This window comes from Hippopotamus amphibius, chromosome 15 (assembly GCF_030028045.1).
Source record: "Hippopotamus amphibius kiboko isolate mHipAmp2 chromosome 15, mHipAmp2.hap2, whole genome shotgun sequence".
NCBI classification, from domain to species: Eukaryota; Metazoa; Chordata; class Mammalia; order Artiodactyla; family Hippopotamidae; genus Hippopotamus; species Hippopotamus amphibius.
Genome location: NC_080200.1, coordinates 16340776 through 16351089, shown reverse-complemented (window position 1 = coordinate 16351089; position 10314 = coordinate 16340776). Strand labels below are relative to the sequence as shown.

General features: G+C 51.7%; 1 protein-coding gene and 1 non-coding gene across 2 annotated transcripts; one reads left to right on the top strand and one right to left on the bottom strand.

Annotated features, from left to right (window-relative positions):
* Positions 1–2389: 2389 nt before the first annotated feature.
* PGLS (6-phosphogluconolactonase) lies at positions 2390–9815 on the top strand. Its single transcript, XM_057710501.1, has 5 exons — positions 2390–2750; positions 6832–6939; positions 7405–7506; positions 7809–7949; positions 9455–9815. The coding sequence occupies exons 1-5, from the start codon at positions 2463–2465 to the stop codon at positions 9590–9592; spliced, it is 777 nt and encodes a 258-aa protein (XP_057566484.1). The 5' UTR covers positions 2390–2462; the 3' UTR covers positions 9593–9815.
* Positions 5095–5167, bottom strand: TRNAG-CCC (transfer RNA glycine (anticodon CCC)). The gene has a single exon. It is a non-coding gene; the product is annotated as a tRNA-Gly (tRNA).
* Positions 9816–10314: the final 499 nt, after the last annotated feature.

The window sequence follows — 10314 nt, the reverse complement described above, 5'->3', positions numbered from 1 at the left end:
TCTTTGATCCATTTTAAATTTTGTATATGGTATGAAGTAGGGATCTGTATTAGTTTTCTAGTGCTACTGTAACAAAATCACCACACCAATTATCTTATAGTTCTGAAGGTGAGAAGTCAGAAATGGATGTTACTTAATTAAAATCAAGGTTTGGCAGGACTGCATTCCTTCTGGAGCTTCTGAGGGAATCCATTTCCTTGCCTTTTCCAGGGTTTAGATACTGCCAACATTCTTTGGCTCGTAGCCTCTTCCTCCATCTTCAAAGCCTGCAACAGTGGGTTGAGTCTTTTTCATGCTGTCATTTCTCTGGTCCTCCTTCTTCTACCTCCTCCTTCCATTTTTAGTGACCCCTGTGAGTACATTATGCTCATCCAGGTAATCTTTTTTAAGGACAGCTGAGTAGCAACCTAATTCCATCTGCAACCTTTACTCCCCCCATGCCGAGTAACCTAACATATTCATGTTACTGAGTCCAAGCTCACTCTGCTCGCCACACGACAGGCCAATGAATTGGAGACGAGGTGTTGAGGCAAGGAATACAACTTTATTTGGAAAGCTGGCAGACCAAGAAGATGGCAGACTCATGTCTGTCAAAAAACCATCTTGCCTGAGTTAGAATTCAGGCTTCTTTTATACTAAAAAGGGGAGGGGGTGTTATTGGTTATTGCAGACTTCCTGGTGCCAGAATCTTTTGTTCTTGCAGCTGTCCACATAGGTCAGGTCATAGTGTTCCTGTAAACCTCCAACAAGGCAAATGTTATTCTCTCTTTTGCAACTTTAAAGGTCAGAGGTTTGAGAACGGGCTATCCTGCATATTTCAGGCTATAAAGTAACATTCTATACTTAACAAAAGCAATAGAGTGCAAAGGTTAATGTAAAACAAACAGATCTAGCATGGAGTCTGATTTAACTCTTCCCTGTAACATTCACAGGTTTTGGGAATTGGGGTGTGGACACCTTACGGGGACCATCATTCTGCCTGCTAAAGGTTCAACTTCACTCTTTTGCATGTGACTGTCTAATTGTCCCAGCACCATCTGTTGAAGACTATTCTTTTCACGTCGAATGTTTCTGGCACCCTTGTTGAAGATCCATTAATCACAGACATACGGTTTGTTGTTTTCATCTCAGTTCTATTCCACTGATATATATGTCTAGCCTTATGTCAATACCACACAGTTTGATGACTGTAGCTTTGCAGTAAGTATGAAATCAAGAAGTGTGAGTCTTCCAACTTAGTTCTTTTTCAAGATTGGTTGGCCATTCAGGGCCCCTTGCAATTCCATATGAATTTTAGGATCAGCTTGTCAATATCTACAAAAAAAGGCTCTCAGAATTTTGATAGGGATTGCATTGTATCTATAGTCCAATTGGGGGAGCGTTGCTATCTTAATATGAAATCTTCCAATTCACAAACATCGGATTTTTTCCATTTATTTAAGTCATCTTTAATCTTTCTCGGCAAAGTTTTATAGTTAACAGTGTACGAGTCTTGCACCTCTTTTGCTAAACTTATTTTATTCTCTTTGATGCTATTGTAAATGGGATTTTTTTTATTTGCTACTTCTTTTAAAGATACACTACCTATGCAAATCTCATTGCAGTAACTACACTCTCCTAAACCCTCTGGTTCTGAGAAGTGGTCCAGCTGCCCTGACCCACCAGGCCTCCTGTCCCTTCCACTCCTCCCCACCCATGTTATTCCCTCAATATTCTATCTTACCAGCCAAGGCCCACTTGCCTCAGTCTGGGAGCTTCTCCCAAGTAAGAGCCAGGGTGGAGGCGCCTCTGAGTCCCCTGAGAGACACAGAGATCTCCAGAGAGAATATGTAAGAGAATACTCAACAAGGGTATTTTCAGCCCCTTCCCTATGCCACAGTTCAGGGCAGCTTTCGAGAACTCGGTGAACAAAACAAATATCCTTGTCCTCATCAAGCGTATATTTTATTTAAAGAAAAAGACAACAAATGCCAACAAGAAAATATACAAGAGTCAAAAATTATCCGCACTCTGGCTGCAGCATTCATAGAAGTTGTAACATAACCAGAGTGCGGATAATTTCTGACTCACCCTCAAGTGAGTCAAAGTTACAAGTTCAGGAATTGGGAAGTCCACCCAAATGCACCCTCCTCCAGGAAGTCTCCCTCCACCCCATCCAGGTCCCGCTCTTCCCGAGCCTCGAAGCTCCGAACTCCCCTCTGTGGCCCCGCCCTGATATCTGCAGGTTGCGCGCAACTGCCCCTGCTCCGCCTGCCCAGCCCAGGAAAGAGCTCAACCAACGTGCAAAGAATCAATGAGAACAGCCCGACCGACTTGCCCGGCCCCTCTGGGACTTCACTCGTGGGACTGCGCATGTGCTACAGGCCACCGCCCACAGGCACTGAGAATTGTGCAGCAGGTTTCCGCGCAGGCGCACTGGCGGCTGCCGGGAGGGCTTCTGCCTCCCCGCCGCCTCCGTCGCCATGGCCGCGCCGGCCCCCGGCCTCATCTCGGTCTTCTCGAGCCCACAGGAGCTGGGCGCGTCGCTGGCGCAACTGGTGGCGCAGCAGGCAGCGTGCTGCCTGGCGGGGGCCCGCGCCCGCTTCACGCTCGGCCTGTCGGGCGGCAGCCTCGTCTCGATGCTGGCCCGCGAGCTGCCCGCCGCCGCTGCCCCCGCCGGGCCCGCCAGCCTCGCCCGCTGGACGCTGGGCTTCTGCGACGAGCGCCTCGTGCCCTTCGAACACGCCGAGAGCACGTACGGCCTCTACCGGGTGAGAGCTACGGGGGCCGCCGGGGGTCACGCCAAGAGGGCCGCGCCCATCGCCTGAACCCGGCTACGGGGGCCACCGGGGGTCATTTCGAGAAGGCCGCGCCCACCGCCCGAACCCGGCTACGGGGGTTATGCAGGGTCGCACCGTGCCCTCTGCCTCTATCTGGACTGGAGCTGGGAATGGTTTGCTGGGTCCCCTGAAGTCCCATCTGGGCTGCACCTCCACTGCCACCCGAGGGGACCGGTGGGGACCTTGGAGCCCCTCTTGATGCTTTATCCGATAGCCAGGTAGAGGGAATGGCATAGGCAGAGTGGTCCATTCCAGGGACCTAGAGAAGGTCAGGCGCCGCAGGCTCGTAGCGTGCAAAGGCAGAGTTAGGTAGGAGGGATCTGGTGTGGAACCTGGGCCTCGGGTTCCCTGTTTCTAACCTGGACGAGCTCTCGATGGTCTCCACGCAGCTTGTTGACGCTGATCACTCCGTGGCTAGTTATCCTCGGCTTGGAGCCCCAGACTCCTGTAGAATCAGGGGAGCGCCCCCCTGTTTTACAAGCAGGGAAACTGAGGCTTGGAGGAACTGCGGTCTGAGCCCTCCACCGCCCCCGCCCCGGTCCCCCACCGCATCTAAGTCAACTCTTCCTGCCCTGGATAGAGAAGGAAAAGCCACCCAGGGAGGTGTGGGAGGGGCGGGTTTGGCCAGAAGCCTCACGTCCTTCAGGTCCTGGATGTGTTGAGTTCTCTTGCAAAGAAGCTTGAGCTGATGGGTTTGTTTGTTTTTGGTAATAAGCGGGAGGGTTTACTGATCACCAAGCACTTTATCCACATCATCTCATGACACCCCACAGTAGACTATGAGGCCGGAAGGTGAGGGTCACCTAGTGACCAGGGAGGGAGCCAGGGTATAAACCTGCCTGACCCAACACCCCAGACAGCACCTGGGACACATTTCAGGGCCAGGGGCCACCCTTAAGTCTGCTTTCTTGTGTGTCTTCCCCCAGAGCTTAATTTAAAACTGGGCTCTTGCTTCTTTTTACTTTGTGTGACTTTGAAAGACTTTTAACTAGAAAAGCCATCCTTGCTCAAGTAGCAGAATTCTAACAAAACGGAAAGTTGCACGGATGTTCAATGCGTGTCCATGTATCCAGCGCTAGGGACAGTTCCCTCATAGGACTGCTAGAGGGGCAGAGGGCACCAGCACACAGAGCAATAAATAGGGAAAATCCACTCAGAGCCATAACGTATTGCAGTTTGGACAAAAGATAGTAGTGTGAGATGATAGGAAGTGCCAGGGAAGAGGGGGGAGCATCCTTCAGCCAGGATGGTGGGCATTGGGGGGGCTCTGAGAAGATGATGTTTGGGCTGTGACTGGGAGGATGTGAGGAGCCCGCCAAGGTAAGCTGGAGCAGAAGCAAACGCTGTGTGGTGGGAACATGTGAGGTGAGGATTTGTTCCAGCCGGTTCCCTCAAGGGGAATCATATTAGTACCCTGGGGCTGCCATAACAAAGTATCACGAAATGGGTAGCTTAAAACAACAGGAATCGATTCTCTCAAGTTCTGAAGGCCAAAAGTCCAAAGTCAGGGTGTTGGCAAGGCTACGCTCCCTCCATAGGCTCTAGGGGAGGATGCTTCCTTGCCTCTTCCAGCTTCTGGTGGCTCCCGGTGTTTCTTGGCTTGTGGCTGTATCATTCCAACCTCTGCCTCAGCTTCTACATCATCTTCTCTTCTGATACTCTTTTTATATATATATATATATATATATTTATTTATTTATTTATTTAATTGGTTGCATTGGGTCTTCGTTGCCGCGCTCGGGCTTTCTGTAATTGCAGAGAGTGGGAACTACTCTTTATTGCAGTGTGTGGGCTTCTCGTTGGGGTGGCTTCTCTTATTGCAGAGCACGGGCTCTAGGCGCACAGGCTTCAGTAGTTGCAGCACGTGGGCTCAGTAGTTGTGGCTCCTGGGCTCTAGAGGACAGGCTCAGTAGTTGTGGCACACGGGCTTAGTTGTTCTGTGGTATGTGGGATCTTCCCGGCCCAGGGCTCGAACCCGTGTCCCCTGCATTAGCAAGTGGAGTCTTAACCACTGCACCACCAGGGAAGCCCATCCTCTGATAATCTCTTTGTGTCCTCCCCTTATAAGGACACCAGTCATTGGATTTAGGGCCCATCCTAATGCACTGTGACTTCATCTTAACTAATGACAACTGCAAAGACTCTCTTTTTTTTTTTTTCCTTCCTAAATATTTATTTATTTATTTATTTGGTTGTGCCTAGGCTTAGTTGCAGCAGGCGGGCTCCTTAGTTGTGGCATGCAGACTCTCAGTTGCAGCATGCACGTGGGATCTAGTTCCCTGACCAGGGATCGAACCCAGGCCCCCTGCATTGGGAGTGCAGAGTCTTAACCACTGGACCACCAGGGAAGTCCCCTCTTTCTAGATAAAGCCACATTCTGAGGTTCCAGGTGGACGTGAATTTGGGGGGCCACTAAGCACCCTGCTGCAGGGATGCAGAGACGTTGCTCTCCTTGAGGATGGACCCCAGGCACCTTGGGGCTCTCTAAGCGTGAACGGCTCACTCTACTCTATGGGCCTTCTGCTGTCCAGGCTGGAAGCATTAGCGGAACCACCTTCCTGGGGATGGTTCCTCAGCACCTACAAAGTGTTTAGAGAAAGCCCAGCTGATCAACCGGCAGTTCTGCTTCTAGGAACCTGCCCAACCAATGCCCAGCCTTGGGCTCCCTGGAAGCCCAGCCTGACCCTGTACTGGGAGGGCAACTAAGGAGGGGACCCAGGTGACAGAAATGGGGCGCCTGTGCTCCCTCCTGGCTTTGCTCAGTACAGTCCCCAAGGGTGTGTGTAGATGGGGACCTTAGACAAAGCAGGTCTTTCCAGCAATGGATCTGATGGCGCTTCTCCCCAGCTCTCACGCCATCCTTGGCTCCCCACTACCCTCAACGCAGAGCCCACACTCCTCGGGCCAGCATTCGGGGGGGGGGGGGGTCAGCACCATAAGTGCTGGCAGGTTTACCCCATGTCCCTGCCGCCTTCCCCTCTGCTCCAGACACTATATTTTCGTTGTTTACCTGCTTTTACTTTGAGGGTCAGCTCAGCATTGCCTCTGCTGAGCTCGTCCCTGCCTGAAGGGAGGCACCGAAGTGGGGGTTGCCAGCATCTATCCCAGAGCAGATCCAAGGCTCTGGAGCTCCTCTCTGTGGGAGAAGGCTAGAGCCCTCTTCCTCGCAGGAGGCTTGACCCCAGGTGCTTCTGCATTAAACCCACAGATCATAGCCTGGGGCACCTGCTAAATGCTGGGCGTGCTCACCGGTAGTGACAGCCCAGGAGAGAAGTCAGTGCTTATCACAATTACATGTCACGCCCCCAAGCAGCAGTATGGGGGAGGTGCAGGCAGGGGTGGCTGCTCAGAGGAGGCGGCTTGAGGCTTGAGGGATGCGTAAGAGTTTCCCAGGCAGGGTCAGCAGCTGGTGTACTTGCTGAGGCAGGAAGGTCAGCAGGGCCTCGTGGAGGGCAGAGAGAGGCTCGGTTTTATCCTGAAGGCCAGAGGACTCGGGGGGTTTATTTATATACTTTTAATTTTTATTGGAGTATAGTTGCTTTACAATATTGTGTCAGTTTCTGCTGTACAGCAAAGTGAATCAGCTATACGTATACATCTACCCCCTCTCTTTTGGATTTCCTTCCCATTTAGGTCACCACAGAGCACCGAATAGAGTTCCTTGTGCTATACAGTGGGTTCTCATTAGTTATCTGTTTTATACATAGTAGCATATATATGCAGTCCCAATCTCCCAGTTCATCCCACCCCCCCAGCTTCCCCCACCCTGAGGGTTTAGAAACAGGGCCATGGTGTGGCCAAACAGGTGCAGGCTGGAGGCCCCCAGTCACCGTGGACTTGAAAGATCCCTGGCGGAATGCCACTGGGATCCACTGGGATCCTCACTCAGGAGGTGGGTATAATGACAGCCATGCCCTCCCCCGGAAGATCCAGGTAGTAGTCATAGGTGCCAACCCCACGCCGCACAGACTGTGTGTTTCCCTTAGTGACCCTGTGCCTCCATCTGCCGCAGACCCACCTGCTCTCCAGGCTGCCTGTCCCTGACAGCCAGGTGATCACCATTAACCCCGAGCTGCCTGTGGAAGCGGCGGCTGAGGACTATGCCAAGAAGCTGAGACAGGTGAGTCCCTTGGAGCGGCTGCAGGAAGACCTCATCTACCCAATGGCCTCCCCCAGGGTGATGGAGTAGCCCTGCTGATGGCACTGAGGGGCCATCACAGGCAGACACTCTCCCCGGGGACAGTTGGCAGACTCAGCCTCAGCCTGGGCAGACCCCTTTGAAGATCTCCCCCTCTGAGAGGCCACAGCCCCGCCCTGGGGGACCCCAAAGGCAGCCTGGCCTCTGGCACCCTGGTAACGGGCCTGGGTCTTCGCATCTTGGGGACAGTTGAGTTGCATCCCCACACTGGTAGCCAGCTGGATAGTGAAATGTGGACCCTTGTAGATGAGAGTTCCTTTTTTTTTGCAGGTGAGGCTGAGCATGGCTCAGTGCGTTACAGCAACTTGTTTTTCTGACAACTGTTTCTTTGTGTCCTCTGAGCCCTTCCCTCACAATTTCTTGGGACCGTCTTCCTTCCCCATCTAGGCCTTCCAAGGGGACACCATCCCAGTTTTCGACCTGCTGATTCTGGGTGTGGGTCCCGATGGCCACACCTGCTCACTCTTCCCAGGCCACCCCCTTCTGCAGGTAAGCATACCCACAAAGGCCCAGCTTGTGTCTGAGCCCCAGCCTCTGCCATCTGGGGCTTCCAGAGGTTTGGGGGGTGCCTACAGCCTGGTGTGAGTCAGCCTCTGCCAACAGGCATGCCTGCTGGGCTTGACCCTTCCGAGCCTCGGTTCACCCATCTTAAAACAGGGGCCTTAAATCAAGTACCGCAGGATTAGCAGGGTGGGATGGAATGATGGATGGACAATGCCTGGCATGTGTGAGTACTCAAGAGGTCAAGTGACATTGTCCTCCTGTCTCTGCCTTGGGCCTCCCTCCCCCAGGAACAGGAGAAGATTGTGGCTCCCATCAGTGACTCCCCAAAGCCACCTCCACAGCGTGTCACCCTCACACTTCCAGTGCTGAACGCAGCTCGCACTGTCATCTTTGTGGCAACTGGAGAAGGCAAGGCAGCTGTTCTGAAGGTAACAGCTGAGGGCCCCCTTCCCAAGGAGGTTGTAGGCATAGAATATGGCCCTGGACACTACTGTGCTGAAAGCACCAGGTCCCAAGATATTGCAGTAATTCTTGGGTTGAAGGGGAGATGAAAACTGCAAATACAGGCTAGTTAGGAGTTAACTATTAGGAAATAAAAGTGAAGAGATGAGGCCAAAACTGCTCAGAGGTAAATTCGTAGCACTGAATGCATATACATATATATTTAATTATTAAACAGAAAATAATTGAAATAAGCAAATTGGGCACTTCAGAATTAGAACAAAGTAAAAATAACATAAGTCTAAGTAAAATCAGTGGAAGGAATAAGTGAAATTGAAGTCAATGAATTGGTTAATGTTTTTAAAAACTTAATGGTAAATAGATCCATAGCACAGACAGACCCCTGGCAAAGCTGGGGAAAGATCATATGTAGTAAGAATAAGTAAAAAAGTAGGAATGAGAAAAAAAGGTATAGTTATACATAATATTTTAGGAAAATATAAACTACATAAGATATTAAGAGTAAACTAAATGAAAAAAATGTTTTAATTACCATCACTGAAAAAGATCAACGACTATGGAAGAAACTGGGAATGTTTTTAGAGATAAATAAGTAACAATTCTCCCACCAACTGTTGGGCCCAGATGTCCTCATGAGGGTGGCTCATGCTAGGGTTTGGGGTGCAGACTCAAGAGTCCAGCACACCCAGTGTCCCTGCCAGTGATACCCGGCACGGCCTTAGGTGGCCACTTAACCCCCCAGGCCTCAGTGTTCCCATCTGCAAGGTGGGGTAGGAGGGGCCCTCCCTGTGGACCTCCTGAGGGTTGATCAAGGTGGCTGTAGCTCAGAATCTACCCACAGGAGGCTCCCCCCAGCCTCAGCTTCCCGGACTCTAAAAAGTGCGGTGAGAATAGAGGCGACCCCATAGGGCTGTGGTCAGAGTTAATGACTCAGAGGGCTTAGAGCAGGCCCAGCTGGCAGAAAGCAGTATTTATAATGCCCGCTAGTCATGAAGTGACATCAGGGGATCAGCACACCAGAGATGGAGGGTGCAAATCCCAACAACTGAGAAGGTTTTTGCCCTTGTAAACGGCTGGGAGAGAAAAAACAAAAGAAGAATATTCCTTCATGTGTGAGAATTCTATGGAATTCAGTTTCAGTATCCACCAATAAAGATTTGTTGCCACCCAGCCACACCCACTTGGTGACAAGTCATCTGCTTCTGCTTTTGCGCTGTAACAGCAGAGCTGAGTAGTTGCAATAGAAACGGGGTGTGATCTGCAGAGCCGACATAGGGACTCTCTGGTCTTTGTAGAACAGGTGTGCTGACCCCCTTATTAACCAGTCACAGATGGTAGAAGAGACCCCATCCCTGCTGATCGCTTGAAGCTAGGACATCTGGGAAGGGGGATATCACCTCTTGAGGGTAGGAAAGGTCCGAGGGGTACTGGGGTGCAGGTGGGGCCCCACGCTCCTACCCTCTCCACACAGCGCATTTTGGAGGACAAGGAGGAACACCCGCTTCCCGCCGCCCTGGTCCAGCCCCGCACTGGGAAACTTTGCTGGTTCCTGGACGAGGCAGCAGCCCGACTCCTGACCGTGCCCTTCGAGAAGCATTCCACTTTGTAACCGATGCCGAGAGATGCTGCAGCTGGGACCAAGCACAGCCGAGTGGGCCAGGACCTTCCAGGGCTGGGCCCCACTGCCAGCCCACTCCAGGCTTCATTTTAGAAAAGCCAAGTGGTGCCAATGGAAGCCGATAGGGTCCGGCCACCAGCCCTGGCTGGGGGCTCAGCCCATGGGCCGTGGCTGTGGGTGACTCAGTTATTAAAAGGAACATCTCTTTGAAGTCTCCACCGTCTTATGGTCCTTGGTGGGCAGTGGGACCGTGGGCCCCCAGGTGGAGCGCCTGACCTGCAGCGCTCATCCCAGCACATGGAGACCGGGGATGGGCACCCTGGATGAGTGTCCTGGGGCTGTCATAGCAAATACCACAAGCCGGGTAGCTTCAAACAACCAAAATTTGTTGCCTCAGAGTTCATGAGGCCAGAAGTCTGAAATCAAGGTGTCAGGAAGGTTGGATCCTTCTAGAGGCTCTGCGGAAGAACCTGTCCCAGGTCTCTCTCGTGGCTTCTGGTAGCTGCTAGCAGTCCTTGGTCTTCCTTGCCTTGTAGACACATTGCTCCAATCTCTGCTTCTCTTGTCATGGGGCCTTCTCTTTCTGTGTGTCTCTCTGTGTCCTGTCCTCTTCTTCTTCTTCTTTTGGTTTGTCTTGTTTTTTTGGTCTGTTTTTTCAGCCATGCCACTTGGCTTGCAGGATCTTAGTTCCCAGACCAGGGATTGAACCCAGG

Excerpts from the sequence above, each read along its gene's own strand:
- PGLS (XM_057710501.1), top strand. The coding sequence starts at position 2,463 with ATGGCCGCGCCGGCCCCCGGCCTCATCTCGGTCTTCTCGAGCCCACAG. Across the intron at positions 2,751-6,831 it reads GCACGTACGGCCTCTACCGG|ACCCACCTGCTCTCCAGGCT; the intron begins GTGAGAGCTACG and ends CATCTGCCGCAG. Across the intron at positions 6,940-7,404 it reads ATGCCAAGAAGCTGAGACAG|GCCTTCCAAGGGGACACCAT; the intron begins GTGAGTCCCTTG and ends TTCCCCATCTAG.